This window comes from Phoca vitulina, unplaced genomic scaffold, assembly GCF_004348235.1.
Source record: "Phoca vitulina isolate PV1807 unplaced genomic scaffold, GSC_HSeal_1.0 scaffold11, whole genome shotgun sequence".
Lineage (NCBI taxonomy): Eukaryota > Metazoa > Chordata > Mammalia > Carnivora > Phocidae > Phoca > Phoca vitulina.
The window spans coordinates 14,487,950-14,509,708 of record NW_022589714.1 but is presented as its reverse complement, the minus strand read 5'-3'; the positions used below and the strand labels follow the sequence as shown (position 1 = coordinate 14,509,708).

The window sequence follows — 21,759 nt, the reverse complement described above, 5'->3', positions numbered from 1 at the left end:
CCTGAAAGAGAAACTGAAGAAAGTTAAAGATAGGTTTCCAGAAAGTTATGTGTTAAAAATGAGGCAATTACTAACTCTAGGCAAAATAAAATGATGAAAAATGTAATCATGGTGCACTGCTTTGTTCTATAGTCATAATTAAACAATAGCTACTGTATTTACTAAATATAACAACATAATGGGAGAAAAGGAGGTAGGTAACACAAAGAGCTAAATCCTCAGGTAACACTATCAAGACGATAATAATGCCTAAAACTGTTAAATCAAGCAATAGTAGAATAGTCATATTATTTTATTATTTAGATATACTAAAACAAATACCAAAAGAAACTTTTGGACTAAAAGTAATTATCTCTGAAAGTTAAAGTTGGGACAGGGAGGGACGCCTGGGTGGCTCAGTCAGTTGAGTGTCTGCCTTTGGCTCGGGTCATGATCCCAGGGTCCTGGGATCCAGCCCCACCATCCGGCTCCTTGCTTGACGGGGAGCCTGCTTCTCCCTCTGCCTTCCACTTCATCTACTTGTGTGCTCATGCTCTCTCTCTCTCTGACAAATGGATAAATAAAATCTTAAAAAAAAAAAAGTTGGGACAGGGAGATTTTTTTTTTAAGGGTGTATACTCGTTACTTTGATAAGATGTAAATTTATATATTTACAAACAGATGAATCAAATAAGGTCACCATGGTCTGATTTGATTTTAGACGTATTTATTTTGAAATTTCAAATGACATAGGGGAAATACGATTTATATTTATTGAATGGGGCATGGGCTAAAGAAAAAAAAAAGCTCTAAAACACTTAACTAGATCATCCAAACTCTACAACAAACATTTATGCATCAAATGTCTTCTTGGAACAGCACTTCCTTACTCCCTCCACCTTCCCCTCAAAATAACCGTGTTCACAAAGAACAAAACTTTTCATCTTAACCAACAAAGGACCATACAATAATTCTAAGACAGTGTTTCCATGAAGATAGGAGGTGAGCAGGCTCACCAGCATTGATTAACCCTACAGTCAGCAGTTCCTCTTTCCTGGTCTGGTTTTTCATTTCCTGTATGCCCTGCCCTCCTCATTATTTTCATTATCCTTGCTTCTCTACCAGTTCTTCCTTTTCTATTTATCAGACATCTCCTTGATCTAATACCAAATTTAGCCCATCAGCCTATAATTCAGGTGACAATCTGACCACCTCCTGGTAAGAGATGTTTCCCAGTAATACAGACAAATCTTGCAGTTAATGCTGTCAAAGTGATTAACACATACACATATTGGCAATCAAATCTAGACATGGAAATGTTAAAACTTGGGACTTATTGACCTTGAGCTAAAATTTAGTGTTCAACATTAGCAAAAACACCGGGGCATTATTATTTTAGCAAGACACCTGAACACAGCAAAATTAATTTTGTTCATTTTTATTAATACAGAACATACTAGCAGAACATTATCTTTAAATATAATCAAGGTTACAAATAAACTGTTACTAACTAATAAACAAAAATATTCACTTGACTCTCCTCTTGAATAATTCTCCATTAGGTAGTAGTTATTTTTCCCATTTTATTTTTAACTGCCTTATGATTTCAATGAAATTTCTTAGCTTTTACTTATTAAATAATTCCTTCAATTGGGAAACTTCATATATCAAAATACTTCCTGTAAGTCAATGCATTCTTCAATGCCTTCTACTTAACCTAAATGCAATAAAATGCAATATGATTCTCTGAAAGTTGAATATGACATCAATATTTCCAAAAGATGAGCATAAAACCCATAAGAAAGAAATGTTTTCCTCCCCCCACCATGCTTCACATAGGCCATCTGAATGTTCCACATTCTTCATAATTAGTAACAGGAATCCCTCAGAGCTCAAATGGCAGGAGACCGGAAGGGAATTAGGCCATCAATGAACTTGTAAAATAGATAAAACTCCAAATATATTTTAAGATTCTGTCTTCACAGATGAGAAAGTGTTGGAAAGGTCTTCAATTTTTCTTTAGTGGCACCTTTGGTCGCCTAATCAGAAAAAGAGATGCAGGATGGCAGTCCTCCTTAAACAACATAAACTCAATCTGGAAAGACTGGCAAAAACCTTTCCCCCCAATGATGTATCCCAGAAAATAAACTGCCATGTGCAAGAGGGTCAATTATCAGAATAAATAACAATATTCTGAAGGACTGACAAAACAAAGGATATTTTTAGACAAAGAATACCCTATGCACTCAGAAACTTCAGGATAATCATACAGTAAGTACCTCATGCAAGTAATATTCTACCAGTTAAAAGTCATTATGAACTACAAGTTCTTTTAACTGAATTTCATGTTATACAAAACTTACGAAGTGTGGCACATTTCTATTAACCATTACATTATTTTTGTTTTTTTTTAAAAAACATATATTAATCAAAACTGATACATTACCCAGACATTTTGATTTAAAATATAACTGAAGGAAGTCATTACAAACTCTGAATAAAAAGCTATTCTTCTATACAAACATATGAGTTATTTTAGTAAAAAAAAAAAAAGGCAATTTCAATGCAATTAAGCCATCTCTGATTAAGACATACATTTTCATGCATGTGAAAAAATAAGTTTACATTCAAGAGTAAGTTCCATAGCAAACAAATTACAGCATTTATTCAATAAGGAATATTAAAATAATTCCAGTTAATAGAAAATAAAATAAATTCAACCATATATATATTATAATTTATCATGTGCATACTGTAAAATCTCCAGAATTTAATTAGGAAATTTGAAGAATTTATTTTTAAAGTATGTTTTAGGAAAAACCAACCAAAATAATTGGTACCTTAAGTAAAGAGAATGTGCATACACATCCACATTTGACCTATATACAAAAATTGAATGAATATAGAAGAAATGAAGGTTACTGTTTTCTAAAATTTCCACAATATAACATTAGTACTTAAATCAAAACTTACCTGCAAAATAAAAACAGCTTGAGGTATTTCCAATGCTGAAGCAAATTTCTGAATGTTAAATACCACAGAATGAAAACAGTCTCCTTTGAACATTTACATCTGGTTTATAGTTGAGGCAGAAGATGAAGGTCTGCCAAGTTTTCCCATCTCACCTATATTCTTGTATCCCTTATGAAGTATAAGCTTCAAGGGAAATGATCACATGTAAAAACATATCAAGTGAGCTGGGGTTCCTGACTGCAACATCTTAACCAAATGGAAAAAGGAATTTTAAATTCTCCCACCTGAGACCCACCTGGCCTCTTCAGACATGACCATTAATTCCTACGCTAGACAAGAATAAGCATGTCCTTGTCCACTGAAATCAAAGCTAAACTTGACAAAGAACTGTACTGGATAAATTGAATATATGAACCACCTCAACAAAGATGGTACTTTAAGCCTTTACACACGACACATGAAAATGATGAAGTGTTTTATTTAATTTGGTCTTTCTTCATCGTTTTGTAACTCTGAATCCTGCAAGGTTAGCAAGTCATTATATTCATACATCTTGTAATCCCTTTCTTCACAACAGGCACACATATACAGCATCATATGTCAATATAATATTATCAACACAGCATAAACATTTAAGCAGTAGATGCATTTCACAGGAAAGAGGCTCTATGCATCATATGGCCTGACCCAACAAAAAGCAAACAGTAGAATGTCATTTCAGCAGTTACAGTGTTGATATGATCAATATAGTTAATTTGTTTCATACCCGTCATATATTTCCATAAGACATCCATAAAGAAGCAAAGGACAAAAACTGCTTTTTTAAAAAAAAAAGTTATGTGCCAACTTCAAAAATGACATACTAACCAGACATCGGCATTTGAAAGCTAGGTTGAATAGGACTGGCCTTGATGCACATGCAGTAAATTTGTTTTCAGAATATAAAATTAAATGGTAATGTCAGCAGTATTACTACTGTTTCTATATTTATGATTAATTACTAGCAGTACAACTCCCAGAAGAAAGGAGATGGATCCAATAGCGATGTAAGCAATCCCCAAAAATGGATTTTTTCCTCCCATCCATGAAATAGTGCTCAAGATCATCCGTTTTCGTCCATCAAAAGAATGTACAGGGTAATCTGAAGAGTGTATAGGAAGACTTTTCCATGTCTAGTCAATTTTTAAAATACAACTTAAAAATCTGGCATTTAATTGCTTGTAATTCACTGGTATAATTCTATAACAACAGGCACCTTACTCACATTTTCTGAATCACAAAATAACTATATAATTATTACCTTGAAGCACTGATTTAGCAAGTTAAACATTAGTAGTAAAAACAATACAGTTTACAAGTAAAAACAACCAAATTCAAACTAAGGGTTATATGGTTTCTCAGGTACTTTTACTCTCATTACACAGTAGGGGCAAAAGGCCACAAAGAAATGTAATGTGAAACAAGTATTTCAGATGAACAGCAATAAAACCCATAAAGGAAGAGGAGATTGACAGACCAGAAGAAAAAGGAAGAATGAAGAGACTGGAGGTCTCTGTGAGCTCAAAGAGCATGAACAAGAGAGTAATTATGAGAATATGAGAGGACTCTGAGCACAAGGTCAAAGAGTATGATACTGAAGTTTTAACTTGCTGATTTGGAGCAACAACAAAACTCATGGTGTGATACAGAGCTGATGGCTGAAACAGAGTAGAAGTGAAGGGTGGACTGTTAAAGAGATTAAAGAAATGGGACACCATTATACTGGATAAACTATCTACATGGACCAATTCTAAGATTTTGGCGAGAATTAGGGCAGAGAAGACAGAACTAAATCCCTACATGAAGGGTTTACAACCTTTTCAAAAGCATCTTCTGAATCAAGTTTAGGCCCCATCTGTTTCTCTAGCTTCTGCAATTTTCCATCCCCACAGATGTGACCCTATTACTCCAAAGAGCAGGCTCTGACAGTTTCTTAAATCATTCCTAACCTGAAGTAGGAATGACTACAATAAGAGTTCTAACTAATAAAACACTCTGGGGGACAAAGTATCAAATTACCCATCTAGCCTCTCTCTGTATCCCAACCCCCCCAAATGGGCTTCTGTCTTAATTCTAATATCTAGGTTCCCACCTTATATGTAATTTTTGTAATTACCCTTGATGCTTTGCAGACCAAAATCCCAGTCTCATCAATCTTTGAGAGCCTACATTCCTCCTGACAGTTCTCTTCTCAATGCCTGGGATGCAAATAGTCTGTTAACTAAGACAAAGTACTGAGTACTCCAAAGACTTCCCTTTATTATACTCTCAGGCTTGTATATGCCCTTATACCTTACTAGATCTTCTGGATGCTAACTGTGATAGAGTTGCCTTCTACTTTGGCAATAGCCTCAGGATAATGTTCTTTCTGTCAGGACTTCAACTGGATCTGTCTGTGTAAAACTGCTCCCATGCCGGCCTAGGTTCCAAAACTTGGCTATTTTTAGCCTGTCACCATCAGGTCTTATTCAGTTGCATACTCGGGTGCAAAATCAAGAGATTAAGATCCAAAAAGACATTTCTTTTGAAATTAGGTCTATTAATTTAACCATTTGCTAATGCATTATAAAACTGAAACTATATACTTACGGCTAATTTGGATTATGAAAACTCAAAAATGCAAAGATCATTAGCAAACATTCAAATGCTAATATTTGAGAAACTTTTCATTCATGATATATGTAAGCAGTGGGCTACAGATTAAAAAATATAAGGACTGTGTTTAGAATAAAAGGTAGTGTCCAATATTTCCAGCTAAGAAAGACTTTGTATCCAGGCCAATGTGGCTTGGTCTGACTACTTGAGTAAAGTAGCTAGGGATACAGCCCGTAGTAGTTTCGTGGCTGACAGTAAAGTCATGGCCTTTGGAGTCAATAGCTTGATTATGAACCCCAACTCTTCTACTTATTACCTGTACAACCTTGGGTAAGTTACTTAAATGCTCTTTGTTCCTGTATTCTTATCTATGACATGGAGATGATACCCATCTCATAACACTTCAATTAAATAAAACAATGCACAGACAGTACTTAGTACAATGTTAATATATAATTAGAATGAAATAAATGATATTAATAAGCACTGAAAAGTACACCTGAATTATTAATGTGGAATAATACAGCTAATGATAAAAATGTTTTGGTACTATGAACGGAACAATAGTTATAAACAATTATGTTGATATGAACTAACATCCACTGATTTTTAATATCTAAAAATATATATTAAAACAGCCCACTACCACCAATGCTTATTTAGCATCAACTTATGCTCACCAGCCTTTGAATTAAGCTCAATTACAATCTCCATTGTAGAAATATTTAGCTTAATAATAAACCGAAAACCAGCATCTTAAATAATGTTACCAAATAATATGCTTGAATCCTAGTACAAAGTATATCAAAATTTAAGACTTCTGGAAGATAAAAATGAAAAGATACTTTCTCATATATACACACATACTCTTATAAAAATGCAGAGATCAAAACTAAAACAGAGTTATCATCTCACATAACTGAGATAAGGCTGAACTACACTCCTTTCAAATTCTGTGAATCTGTGCACATGGCCAAAAAAGGATACTGTACGTGATATTCAAATAGTATCGTCCAGCTGGTAACGTTGGATGTAAATCACTTTTCCGTTCTATAAGACGATACAACTTACGAAAAGTAGGTAATGCTGCAGTACGCATCCAAACAATAAAATCCTCATTTATGAACCCATTATTATCTGGTTCAGAATCCAGCATGTACACTGGTTTAACCCAGTTTACTGGCTTTGTTGTACCTTAAAAAAAAAAGGGGGTGAGGGGAGGGAACAAAATATTCAATTCTATTAAGAGTTTCACTGAAAATTCACTCAAATAAAACAAAAATATACAATACACAATCTGAGTATTTTTTGTATTTTCAAAGGTATAAATATATTCTAAGAAAGTCTTAAAATCTAGAGACAAACCAATTCCTCACATAACAACAAATTAAAAAGATTTGATGACTATCTCCATTAGGAAAATACTAAAAGTATGCCCTTGAGTATATACCAAAAAGCAGCACTGTAAAACTGAGGCACAGAATCAAAAATAAATTTTAATTTACAACTGTAATAAAAAATTGGGTCTGTTCAAAACAAATTTGCCTGCAGTTTTATTTATTTATTTTTTATTTATTTATTTATTTATTTTTTAAAGATTTTATTTATTTGACAGAGAGAGCACATGCAGAGGGAGAGAGAGGGAGAAGCAGGCTCCCTGCTGAGCAAGGAGCCTGATGTGGGACTCGATCCCAGGACCCCGGGGTTATGACCCGGGCCGAAGGCAGCCGCTTAACCGACTGAGCCACCCAGGTGTCCCTTGCCTGCAGTTTTAAAAGATAATGGCTGAGAGGCGCCTGGGTGGCTCAGTCGGTTAAGCGGCTGCCTTCAGCTCAGGTCATGATCCCAGGGTCCTGGGATCGAGCCCCGCATCGGGCTCCCTGCTCTGCAGAGAGCCTGCTTCTCCCTCTCCCTCTGCCTGCCACTCTGCCTACTTGTGCCCTCTCTCTATCTCTGTCAAATAAATAAAATCTTTAAAAAAAAAAAAGACAATGGCTGAAATGCTTATAAGAAAATACTAGAAAAATTCAAGATTAGAAGTACATATACATTTCCTTTAGAATTTCAGTACATTAGAACATACAACATATTTTACCTAAATCGGTAGGAAGTTAAGTTGTTTTTTAAAAAAGCATAAACATTTTTAAGATTCTAAAGACAGAAAATTTTAGGCACTTCATTAAAACTCCTAGCTTATATCACGTTTTAAAGAAATATTAGTAAATTTTACCTTTGAATCGTTCTTTTAGACTTTCTCCTCCAGGAGGATTCCGGAATTTCACATTTTTATCTGTCCACCAAGCAATACCTTTCTTTTTCAAAGGAATAGGTGTAGGATAAGATTCATTGCCAACAAGAAACAATTCTAATGTATCTAAATAGAAAAAAGAAGAAACTGTAAAATACTGAAAATCCATAGCACCTACTGTACTCTATGAGAAATAAGGATCTGGTATCTGCCCCCAAAAGTGTCTGTAACAGAGTAGGCAGGCATATAATGTACATTTGCTCTTGATTTACTTATATGTGAATTATCTATGGTAACTTTATAATCCTAGATGGACTTCTCTTTCCTCAATACAGTTAGAGATCACTTCTCCTACATGGCTAACTGATACGTAATAAGGTCAAATGTTTTAATATTAACCCAAATAAAATAATTTGCAGGGTAAATCTGCTTCTCCTCCTTTCCTTTAAAAAACACATTCCTAAATAGTTCCTGGCTTATGCATTTCTCTATCTGTACTGTTCAATATGGTAGCCACTAGTTACATAGCTACAGAGCCACTGAAATTATGGCTGGTCTAAATGAATATGTTTTGTAAGTATATATTTCAGAAATAAAAAACTCAATACAAAAAAACAGATACAAAATATCTTATTCATAAATTTTATATACTGAATATCATTTATAGGTAAAAAGGTAGTATTTGAATTCAATAAAATATATTATTAAAATTAATTTCACTTGCTTTTGTTTTTAATGTGACTATTAGAAAATGTTAACATACATACATGTCTCACATTGATGATTTACATTATATGAATATCAGACAGTGCTGCTTTAAATGATCAACTATAGCTTCTTTGTATTGGTATAAACATTCAGAGTTGTTGGAACAGACAGCCTGGCTTTTATTTTATCATATATGAAATATGAAGGCTAGCAGAATGTCTCTGCTTTTTCTTCCCAGAGAGAGATTCATTCTTAAAATACAAGAATTCTCAAAAAAATGTCACAAAACATTATAACATCCCATTAAATAATTAATTGATATATTTATTTTAAAGTTGCTCTGGGCACCTGAGTGGCTCAGTCAGGTAAACATCCGACTCCTGGTTTTGTCTCAGGTCATGATCTCATGGGTCGTGAGATGGAGCCCCGTGTGGAGTCGGGCTCTGCGCTAAGCATGGAGTCTGCCTGAAGATTCTCTCCCTCTGCCCCTCCCCCCACTTGCATATGCACACGTACTTGCGTGCACTCTCTCTCAAATAAATAAATCTTTAAAAATAAAAAAAATAAAGTTGTTCAATTTCTCAACTTCATTCATGTTTATTAGATTATCAAATTAATATCAATAAATTATACAAATTTTCCAATTTATATATGTTTATAATCTGTATCTTTGTTTCTATCTGTATCATACCATTAAACATGCTGTTGGCAATAGCTCCACAAGGAGCAATTGGTTTGTCTTCATTTCTTCGATAAGGCTCACATTCCTTACTGGGATTCTAATGTTTAGAAGGAAAAGAAGAGAAAAATTATCACATAGGCCTCTGGGAGAACTATGAGCTACCCATAATTACTGATTAAAAATTCAATCCCTGTATGTGTCTCACTTGCAGTGCATACAGAATAAGTCTGTATTGTAAAGACTATAACACCACATTTAAATACTCAAATTATTTCTTAACGTCACCATATTACCTTTTTATGCAACCCTTCCTTGCAAATATTTTGTCATATAGGCATATATCAAATTGACTTTTTAAAAATTTTCATATCAACACAAAAATCATATCTCAAAGAGTTTTCTGCTCAAGAAAAATTAAGAAGCAGTCTATTGTCAATCCAGTTGTGACATAATAAAAGGAATCTTCAACTGAAAGTAGACTGGAGGCTCTAGTTCCACCTATGTACTATGTAACTTTGGGCAAGTCCCTTGATTTACCCGGCCTTCACTTAGAAAATGAACATGTTCAACTAGATAATCTCAAATTGTGTAATTCTGGGTTAATCCCATGGTCCCATGTCAAAGGAAAGAAGGAGGGAGGGTGAGGTTTTAAATATAAATAAACTCTCAGTAGGGCAAATATATTCTAGCCACTGAATTCTTCAGGAAGTTTTACAAGAAAGGAAAATATTATTTATTACCTATGCACCAGAGATCCTGAACTAAGCAATGCTAGATACTTTTCAGTAACTGGTTTAGGAACGCCATTTACTGAGTATTTACATGTATCCTGCAAGGTGCTAGACACAGAAAAAATAAATAAAGTAAGCAGCTCACAGTGTAATAGAGGAAATAGATCCATATACAACAATTATATGAAAATAAGACCCATGATGAAGGTGTCTATATTCATCCAACACGTATTTATTAAATGCCTTCCATGTGCTAAGCACTGGCAAGGTGCTTGGTATATGGTGATTAAAATGCTCCTTGCCTTCATGAGCTTACAGTATAATTGGGAAAACAGAAGACAAATAAGTAAATATATAATTACAAATTGCAGTAGGTGTATGAAAGTGGTATGCCAAGTAATTAATGGGGGATGGCAAAATAAATTACTTGAGAATCTATGATAAGGAAAACTTTGTTCTGGAGGTGGTATCACATAAGTTAAGACCTAAAAAAGAATAGGAGACAAGCATGTGACAAGCAGGCAGAAGAGGGTTTTAAGCAGAGAGAATAATACACGCCACTGAGAAAGAACTTGTTATTTATGAGAAGGTAAAATTGGAATGTAGTTAGAGTATGGGAACAAGCACAATGACATATGATAACACTGGAGACTTATGCATAGTTCAGATCATCCTGAGATTTTACTTCAAATGCTAGGAGACCACTGAAAGATTATTTAAGTGGTATTTACATTTTTTAAAAGATCACTATAGGGGCGCCTGGGTGGCTCAGTTGGTTGAGCATCTGCCTTTGGCTCAGGTCATGACCCCAGGGTCCTGGGACTGGGTCCTGGGACTGAGCCCCGCATTGGGCTCTCTGCTCAGCAGGGAACCTGCTTCTCCCTCTCCCTCTGCCCCTCCTCCAGCTTGTACTCTCTCTTGCTCACTCACTCTCTGTCTCTCAAATAAATAAATTAAAATAAAATAAAAGATCACTATAGCAGGGCGCCTGGGTGGCTCAGTCATTAAGCGTCTGCCTTCGGCTCAGGTCATGATCCTAGGGTCCTGGGATCGAGCCCCGCATCGGGCTCCCTGCTCGGCGGGAAGCCTGCTTCTCCCTCTCCCACTCCCCCTGCTTGTGTTCCCTCTCTTGCTGTGTCTCTCTCTGTCAAATAAATAAAATCTTTAAAAAAAAAAAAAAAAGATCACTATAGCAACTATGTAGAAAATGGCCTGAGAGTAGGGCCAGGGCAGATAATGTGGAGAGAGTTGGGAATGCATGATGTGGGGAGAGTTTGTTAAGCTACGTGAGAAGTGACTTGGGATAGGGTATGAATGAACTAAATATGTAGAGAAGTTATTTTGTATCCAAGGGCACTATAGAAGATAGTAGGCCTCCAGGTGAGAGGACCTCCAGGGCAAGACTTAAACCAGCATCCTCGGCAAATAAAATGTAAATGCCAAAAGGGCAGACTACTTGGTCCCAGAAATGGTTAGGGAGAAGCATATATCACCCAAGGCAGCCAAGCCAAAGGTACATTAAAGATAAGAGTTGGAAACAATGAAGTAGAATGGAGTGGTAGGTTGATAGCAGATTGTGAAAGACCTTACACACAATGTTTTAAGTTAACTTAGACTTCAATCTGTCCATTCTTAAAATCTTTAAAATTTTGAAAGCCACCTGGTCTTAAAATCGTGTATTTTGGTCTAGCTCAGGAATCAATAAATAACAGACTACAGGCCAAATCCAGCCCACCACCTGTTTTTATAACTAAAATTTTATTGGAACAGTACACCCATTCATGATAAGTATTGTCTACTGGTTACTTTCATTCTACAGTGGCAGAGGGGAGTAGCTGTGTCAGAGACCATATGACCTGCAAAACCAAAGATATTTACTGTCTGGGCTTTACAGAAACAAATTCATCGGGGCGCCTGGGTGGCTCAGTCGTTAAGCGTCTGCCTTCGGCTCAGGTCATGATCCCAGGGTCCTGGGATCGAGCCCCGCATCGGGCTCCCTGCTCGGCAGGAAGCCTGCTTCTCCCTCTCCCACTCCCCCTGCTTGTGTTCTCTCTCTCGCTGTGTCTCTCTCTGTCAAATAAATAAATAAAATATTTAAAAAAAAAAAAAAAAAAAAGAAACAAATTCATCAATTTCTAGTCTAGGCTAAAAGCTTTTTGCTTGCAACCTGTAGGAAAAGACTCAATCTCAGCTTCTTTTGCTCTTAGCAAAGAGAGGGTGTATCTAAATAAAAGAATTGTAAAACAACTCTAAACACGCCCAATCTATAATCCCACTCAACAAATTCAGAAAGATCTAAGAACCTGGTGTGTCTCACAGAACATCACCTTCTCTGGATTTGAGTCCTAAAACCTCACATGGCATTGCAAAATATTGCAGACCTGACCAGAGTCTTTAAATAGACTTGTTACTTCTTGAGATCCCACATATTAGGAACTAGCAATAAAACCAGTAAAGATAGCCTAGAGCAGACACATGCTTACCAGGAGCATTCTGGTCACAATATAGTCCTAAATTGCATTCTAAGAGATTCACTGTTTCTAGAAATCCTAAGTAGCTCTGGAACTCTTGAAGGTTTGCTGCATTGGCAGCAATAACATAAAATACTTGGGCACCAACCATTACTAGGAAAAGTTGAATAATAGTCAGGAAACTAAGATCCTCTAACCCAAACCAGAATGGGCAGCAGAAGGGAAGCTTGTTTTGGGGCACCTGGGTGGCTCAGTCAGTTAAGCATCTGCCTTCAGCTCAGGTCATAATCCCAGGGCCCTGGGATCGAGCCCCACATCAGGCTCCCTGCTCAGCGGGGAGCCTGCTTCTCCCTCTCCCTCAGCTTGTGCTCTCTTGCTCAATCTCTCGAGCTCTCTCTTCTCAAATAAATAAAATCTTGAAGAAAAAAAAAAAAAAAAAAGAAGGGAGCCTGCTTCTCCCTCTCCCTCTGCTGCTTCCCCTGCTTGTGCTCTCTTGCTCTGTCAAATAAAAAAATAAAATCTTTAAAAAATAATAAAAAAATAAAAACCCTCACTAAACAAACTACAAATAACAAGTAACACTTTAATTTCCTCCTAACATTATTAAATTTAACATTTCTAACTAAGCTATTACCACATATTCTTATTTATATCTACCACATTTTCATATTCCCATCATTTTACTTACAATTAAAGCACTAGAATCTCCATTTAGCTGACTATCATCTCGAGATTTCACATAACGACGATGGTTTTGATAGAAATTAGACAGTCCATAATACATAAACACATTGCCCTAAAGAAAGAGAAGGGAAACAATTTTCATATGAAACTACTGTGTATAAACTTGTTTCATGCATACATAAAAGCTATGTCATTTGGACTTTACTAGTTTAGAATTTGTGATAACTAAAAACAAGTCCTGGAGTGAATCCTACCAATTCTTAACAACCTAAAACACTACAAATTGTAAATAAGGTTAAAGAAGGTATGTTACAAAAATTCAAGAATAAACTTTGAAATATCCTTAAAGACTTCAAAGAAGCACTATTTGCGGGGCGCCTGGGTGGCTCAGTCGTTAGGCGTCTGCCTTCGGCTCAGGTCATGATCCCGGGGTCCTGGGATCGAGCCCCACATCGGGCTCCCTGCTTGGTGGGAGGCCTGCTTCTCCCTCTCCCACTCCCTCTGCTTGTGTTCCCTCTCTCGCTGTGTCTCTCTCTGTCAAATAAATAAAATCTTTAAAAAAAAAAAAAAGAAGTACTATTTGCATGAAAAAAAAAAGAAGTACTATTTGCATGGAAAAAAAAAGCCCTCAAGGTATCTATTAGCCTATTCTACTTTCAACTTCAAATTTTCTCCAATTCAGATTGGTCTCCACCCAGTCAACTTTTCAAAGGGATAATGGTCAATCTTTCATTTATTGCCCAAGTAAATTCTGAACTTGAACTGAGACATAATACATTTCTCAACAAGATACTATATAATATTAGTAATTAATAAATTAATAATTAGTAAAGTATCTAAGATAATGAATCAATACATAACAACCAAGAAAAATACTTCAATATAGTTGGAGGAGCCAATTTGGAATGACTTGGGAAAGAAGGGTGACCTACATACACTACAATTATTTAGAAGGCACCGCAAAACCATCTTGAATGACTTAAGGTTTTAAGAGGTACCAAAAACATTAAGCTATTCTCTCCTTTCTGGTTGCTACCTCTATAGTCTTTAATCAAAAATAACTCAATAAAAAAAAAAAAACATTTTAAGTAGGCTTTATCTGATTTGCTATTTTCACATACACAATTACTTATTTAAAATTTGATTTTCAAAGGTCAAATTATGCAAACCTTCCCATTCCATATAAAGAAAATGTTTACATAAAAACTACTTTTGGTTATCAAAAATATCACAGAAACAAAGAATATGCTTAAAAAAAGATCATCTCAATTAAGAAGCAGTACAGTAAATTCAACTGATAAACTGAAAAAGAAATCCTTTCAATGAATACTGAGACAAAATAACTTTGAAAAGGCTGTTAGTCCAGTGCACAGTTTGGACTTGTGAAGGAACACAGAGCCCATAAAAGAATGGGCTTTTCAGAAAGAGAAGTTCTGAAATAGATGTTTTTGGATGGGGAAGGAAACTACTGAAGCTTTCTAATCATTACAAGTGTGTTTTATCTCAATTCTGCTGTTCAGACAAAAGCAGAACTTAATGCATCCATCTTTACAGTTTTCTTCATCACAGTGAAAAAATCTGAATTTTTATGTTTTTAACTTATATGTTATGTCTGCTGAAACAAAGTAGAGTAAATTCCTGTCTTCTCCCAAATTTATTTTCACGTTTTTTAAGATAGTGTTATTGTCCTTTATTTCAGTGCAAGAGCATCTACAACCACTAGATGGCAACCACATACCAGGGACTACAAAAGTCTAATGGACCTTTAAGAAAATTTTAAGTGAAGAAAAATCTAAAAAGTTGACAAATATTGAAGTAGTTTTGCTTCCTGAAGAATAAAACAATTTTTAAGCTCAATTTTTAGGTAAATGAAAGCACAAACTGGTCTTGTCATGCCTATTCTGAATCTTTATGTACTTCAGCATCTGCTCAATTTCCAGTAAGTTATGAATGCAAAAGATACACAACTACACACACACACACACACACACAGAGTAGTGTTCTAATTGCTTATCAAGACATAAAAGATCAATAAGGTTTCACTACGTGTTTGCATTTATGGTAATTCATATCTAACAGAAAAATAATACAATTAAATAATGAATGACTTAGTAAATTTCCAAAGTAAACTTACTTTAGTACTAAAAGTAAGCAAACTTATTTGATATAAATGATACATTGATTTGTACAGTAATAAAATTTTCCAGTGAAAAGATAAAATGTTTTAAATGTAGTTTATAAAGTACTAAACTATTTAAATAGATACATGTATTTAATTACCAGACAGCATAATGCAATAGTCCAACAAAACAATCTTCCTCAAAAGGATATGGACTTCTCTACAAAAATGCAATAAGTAGTAAAAAAATTTTAATAAAATATCAATATTTTTAAAAGCAGGGCTTTTCGAACACACTGGGAATACAGACCTCAAATGACTGTTCCAGGGTGAAGTTAATGGTACAAATACAAGGTGTCGCATTCGGAGACAAACATTTATTGCAGGGACTAGAAGGGTCTGTTCCGGTATAATCAATCTGTAAGAGAAAAATGTAAGTAAGCACTTCCTTGGAGAAAGTGGATACACTGTGAAATAACTTGCTATTAGAAGAAAAAAATGAGTCCAATGAAGCAACGCATAGCCCAGAAAAAAAGTTTTTAAGGTAATTTATTTTGACAACCTAAGGTAATAAAAACTGAAAAGGGTCCTATGTTATCCTACTAGCTCATCTTTCCAAGTAAATTCCTCTCTCCTTTTTACCAGGAGCAATATATTTATGCATAAAATCAGATATAAAATTCTAACTGCATGATGTATTAAGATTTAAATAGCTATATAAAGTCTAAATAATTAAAATACCAAGTTGATACAGAGATCAGTAAATCAGTTTTGCTCTTAAATCTTCCAATCTTTAATACTTTTCAGTCACCTCAGCTTTCCATGGTACATTTTCATATTAAAAAAAAAAAAAAACTAGTAGGTATCTCAAGAGCTACCATTTTCTTAAAAACTTGGTGTTGTAAAATAAAGAATTTGTCTTGTCTTTGTCCTGGTTTCCTGTCAGGGAGCTTCTAAAACCCTTGGAATTTCTCCAATGACAGGAGTGTATTTGTTTTTTATAAGCCCCTTGATTCACACACTAGAGTTTCTGCTAGAGACTGCCCAGGATAGGGGCTCGTCACCAGAAAGACTGTATGTGATTAGGGACTTTGGCCCAGCCCAACCTCTGGGGAGGGGGAAAGGCTGGAAATTTAGTTCAATCATATAGAGACCAATGCTCAATCAATCATGCCTGTGTCATGAAATGTCAAAAAAAACTCTGGAAACAGAAGCACAGGGGTGCTTTCTGGTTGGTTAACCCACTGATGTGCCAGGAGAGTGATGTGCCCTGATTCTATAGGGAGAGGGCACAAGATTCTATACTCAGGACCCTCCCAGACCTCAACTTAACGTGTTGTCTTCATTTAGCTAGTCCTAATTTATGTTGTTTACAATAAAACTATAATCCTAAGTATAGCACTTCCCTGAGTTAAGTCATTCTAGAAAATTACTGAAACTGAGAAGGATCACAAGAACCCCAGATTTATAGCCAATTGGTCAGAAGTACAGATGGCCTGGAGACCTCTAAACTTGCAACTGGCATCTGAAGGAAAGTCTGGGCGGGGTGGGGGGGGGGGCAGTTTAGAAAGCCCCTGGATTTGTACCTAGTTGACCAGAAGTGTGGGTAGCCTGGGGACCTAACTTGCAGCTGGTGTCTAAAGTGGTGGCAATCTTGTTGGGAACCATGCCCTTACAGCTGTGGAGTCCGATGCTATTTCAGGGTGGTTAGTATCAGAATTGAATTGCAGTACACCAGCTGGTATCAGAAGACCTGGCCTGATAGCTAATATGAGCCTTTGTTTCCATTATAAGAATTTTTTAAAAATAGACTTTATTTTTTTAGAGCAGTTTTAGGCTCACAGCAAAATTGAGTGGGAAGTACAGAGTTCCCATATACTTCCTGCCCCCATACATATACAAGCTTACCAATTATCAGTATCTCCCACCAAAGCGGTAGATTTGTTACAACTGATGATCCTACTTGACACATCATGAGCACCCGAAGGCCACAGGTTAAAGTAAGATTCCTTCTTGGGGCGCCTGAGTGGCTCAGTTGTTAAGCGTCTGCCTTCAGCTCAGGTCATGATCCCAGAGTCCTGGGATCGAGCCCCACATCGGGTTCCCCGCTCCTCGGGAAGCCTGCTTTTCCCTCTCCCACTCCCCCTGCTTGTGTTCCCTCTCTCTCTCGCTGTGTCTCTGTCAAATAAATAAATAAAATCTTTAAAAAAAAAAAAGATTCATTCTTGATGTTGTACATTTCATGGGGTTTGACAAATGTATAATGACATGTATATACCATTATTGTATCAATTATTTTATGGTCTTAAAAATCCTTTGTACTCTACCTATTCATCCCTCCCTCCCCTAACCACTGGCAACCACTGATCTTTTTACTGTCTCCACAGTTGTTCCTTTTCCAGAATGTTGTATAGTTGGAATCACACAGTACGTAGCCTATCTGGATTGGTCTCTTTCAATTAATAATATGCATTTAAGGTTACTCCATGTCTTTTCATGGCTTGATAGAACTTTTTTTTTTTAAAGATTTTATTTATTTATTTGACAGAGAGATAGAGAGAGAGCAAAAGTAGGCAGAGTGGCAGGCAGAGGGAGAGGGAGAAGCAGGCTCCCTGCTGAGCAGGGAGCCGGACGTGGGGCTCGATCCCAGGACCCAGGGATCACGACCCGAGCCGAAGGCAGCCGCTTAACCGACTGAGCCACCCAGGTGCCCCGATAGAACATTTCTTTTTAGCATTGAACATTATTCCATTTTCTGGATGCAACACAGATTTATCCATTCACCTACTAAAGGACATCTTGGTTGCTTCCAAGTTTGGGCAATTATGAGTAAAACTACTATAAACATCTGTGTGCAGGTTTTGTGTGAACCTAAGTTTTCAGCCCATTTGAGTAAATTACAAGGCGTAGGAATGCTGGATTGTATGGTAAGAGCATGCTTAGTTTTGTTAAGAGGCTGCCAAACTATCTATACTATTTTGCATTCCCACCAGCTGTGAATGAGTTCCTGTGTTCCTGTTGTTCCACACCCTCACCAGCATGTGCTGCTGTCAGGTTTTTGGATTTTCACCATCCTAATAGGTGTACAGTGGTATCTTGTTTTAATTTACAATTCTCTAATGATATATGTTAAGCATCTTTCATATACTACTTGCAATCTGTATATTAGGGACCAAATGTATCCTCCCAAAATTCAGTGTTGAAGCACTAATTTTCAATGTGGTTATATTTGGAGGTGGGGCCGTTGGAAGGTAATTAGGTTTAGATGAGGTCCTGAAGGTATGGCCCCCATGATGGGATTAGTGTCCTTATGAGCAGAGACCAGAGCTCTCTTTCTCTCTCCCTGTCCCGTGAGAACAAAGTGAGAAGGCAGCATCTGCAAGTGAGGAAGAGGGTCCTAACCAGGAACTGAATCTACCAGCACCTTGATCTTAGACTACCCAGACTCCAAAACCATGAGAAATAAATGTCTGTTATTTAAGCCACCCAGTCTGTGTTTTCTGTTCTGTTTTTTTTGTTTTGTTTTGTAGCAGCCCAAGCTTAAAACAGAGTTTGGTACTAAAAAGTGGGGTGTTGCTGTAACAAATACCTACAGAGATAGAAGTGGCTTTGGAACTGTGTAAGGGGTAGAGGCTGGAAGAGATTGGAGGGATGCTAAAAATATAGACATTAAGGATAATGACAGCAGCCAAGAAAGAGCCTTGGGGCAAGACTGTCTGGCCCAGTGGGTCCTGAAGGTAGAAAAGCATCAAACCAAAGAGGATTACACTTGAGCCTTAAGATCTAATAGTATTTACCTTGCTAGATTTTGAAGACTTGCTTAGAACTTGTCACCCCTTTTTTCCTCTAATTTTCTCCCCTTTCAAATGGGAATGTCTATGCTCTGTCAGTTCCCCCACTGTATTTTGGAAGCACATAACTTATCTGGTTAAATAGGTTCACAGTTGGAAAGACATTTTGTCTCAGTATGAACATACCTCAAGTGCCACCCATATCTGATTTAACTGATATTTAGATGAGACTTTAGAGTTGATGCTGGAATGAGTTGAGACTTCAGGGGGTTGTTGGGATGAAATCAAAGTATATTTTGCATGCAAGAAGGACATGATTTTGAGGAACAAAAGGGTGGAATGTATAGACTGAATGTGTCCCCCCAAAATTTATATGTTGCAGCCCTAACCTCCAATATGATAACATTTGGAGGTGGGCCTTTGGGAGGTAATTAGGTTTAGATGAGGTCATAACGGTGGGGTCCCTATGACAGGACTGGTGTCCTTAATAAAGAGGAAAAGAGACCAAAGCTCTCTTTCTGCCATGGTAAGGACATAGCAAGAAGGCAACCTCCTACAAGCTAGGATGAGGGTTCTCACCAGGAAATCAATCTACCAGCATCATGATCTTAGACTTCTCTGCTTCAAAGACTGTGAGAAATGACTATCTGTTGTTTAAGCCACCTAGTCTATGGTCTTTTGTTATAAGAGCCCAAACTAAGATACTGTGTATCTTCTTGGGTGAGATATCTCTTCAGGTCTTTTGCCCAATTTTTAATGGGGTTTTTCATTTTCTTATTGCTGAGTATTAAGAGTTCCTTGCATATTTTGGATAATTGTCCTTTAATAGTCCTTTATCCTCAGATAATAGTCCTTTTAAATATGTTTTTTTCTACTCTGTGGCTTGCTTGTGTTCTCACTCTTTTGATAAATAAGAATTTTATGATTAACAGCCTTTTATTTATCTTAATAAAGTAAAAAAAAGCCATTTAATCTTTATTTCTAAAACTGAACATTTAAACTATATATGTTGTTTTTCCTTATAATTGAAAAAAAAGGCTAAAATCAGTATACAGAAAATAGAGTCAGTAACTAATTGCAACATCTGATTGATTTTTTTTTTTTTAAGATTTATTTATTTCAGCGAGAGAGAGAGAGAGAACATGAGCATGGGCAAGTGAGGGGAGGGGCAAAGGGAGAGGGAGACAAGCAGACTCTCCATTGAGCTCAGGCTGGATGCAGGGCTTGGCTGGCTCGATCACAGGAGCCTGAGATCATGACCTAAGCCGAATTCAAGAGTCCGACACTTAACTCACTGAGCCACCCAGGCGCCCCAACATCTGATTGCTTGTCAAAAACTACAAAACTATTTAATAAATCTTGGTTTTGTCAAATTCTGATATTGGAAATGTTCTCCATCAAAGCTTATTTGCTTACTAATAAAACTTTGTTTAGAGAAAATTTTTATTCACACCAAATATCTAGGAGAAGTTAGACACATAACTAAAACAAGCTAAAAACACAGGTCTCCTAAATGAAGAGAGGCAAAGCATATGTAATTTATACTACGCCTGCTGGGCCACAGCTTTCCACTCAGGGCCTATTCATGCACAATATCCCACTTAAAAGCCAAGTTTTATGATTCTGAAGAGATGAAAGATGAGACCATTTAGAAGATAGGACTATATTTTAAAATCTGTATTAAGCTATATTGAAATTTTTTTCAATTTTTATTTAAAAAAACTGCACGTTTTTGCTTTTTTAAGACTAATTTAAGGATTTTAAAAAAAGCTGCCAGCTGTGCCTATTACCATATTGTACGCCTTTGAACAAAAACCTCTCAAATCACTCTCTTTCAGCTTAGTTTCTAGGGCAAAGTAGGAAAGAAAGATTACTAATTGTGATTAAGCAAGAATATATATTATTTATTTGAACAAAAATAATTAATATGATGGAATGTGAAATCTTATAAATTATACTACAGTATATTAAAGCTGAACATTTTATTGGAGCCAAGAATAAGGGGGGATAGCTATAACATTTTCATTACAATCTTTTGATATAGTTTTCAAAATGTACAAAAAATTGGCATGTCTTTTGATTTCAGGAAAATCTGAACGGAATTTTTAAAAAACCATTATCATTAACATATTAAGCCTTACTACATGCAAGGCATAATGTATGGTACAAAATAGATACAAAAGCAATCATACCTAAGCTTCAATATTGTTTACACATTCCTTTCTATTACACACATACTGTATTTCATCTGATTCTCACCAAAATCCTATATTGTTATTTCCACTGTACACAAAAAGAACACATTCAGAAACCTGCCCAAGGTCACACAAATAGCAATAGCTTGCACTAGGCTAAAACCAAGGATTTCTGACCCCAAGCCCAAGTTTCTTCTACTGACCTGCTTTTTCCGAAGAATCATCAGTCCCCTTTGCCCTGTAGAAGAATACTTAGAGGGCACAGGTATATTTCAGGACAATGAGCATAAACATTTTGGATTTATGGACAGTTTTCATATTGGAAGGAAATAAGGCTAAAGAAGGTAAACTGGAGCCAGAATGATACTCTGTGTTTTACTGGAGCCAAAGTCAGCTGCTCAACCAACTGAGCCACCCAGGCACCCCAAGGATTTTACTTCTAATTCAATCAGTGAGTTTCAATTTCACACTTGGAAATGATAAATTAACGAATTGGGTAATAATGTAAATTATCTTTAAAGAAAGGACAGCAATAGCAAAACTA

General features: G+C 36.2%; 1 protein-coding gene across 1 annotated transcript in view; it reads right to left on the bottom strand.

Annotated features, from left to right (window-relative positions):
* Positions 1-3,414: 3,414 nt before the first annotated feature.
* TMEM30A (transmembrane protein 30A) overlaps positions 3,415-21,759 on the bottom strand; it is a 32,098-nt gene continuing 13,753 nt past the window's right edge. The window contains exons 2-7 of the mRNA XM_032409443.1: positions 15,540-15,647; positions 13,115-13,222; positions 9,234-9,321; positions 7,817-7,960; positions 6,574-6,780; positions 3,415-4,093 (exon numbers count right to left, since the gene is read on the bottom strand). Of these exons, the coding sequence (XP_032265334.1) occupies positions 3,900-4,093; positions 6,574-6,780; positions 7,817-7,960; positions 9,234-9,321; positions 13,115-13,222; positions 15,540-15,647 (849 nt within the window). The 3' untranslated portion in view covers positions 3,415-3,899. The remainder of the gene's footprint in view (positions 4,094-6,573; positions 6,781-7,816; positions 7,961-9,233; positions 9,322-13,114; positions 13,223-15,539; positions 15,648-21,759) is intronic.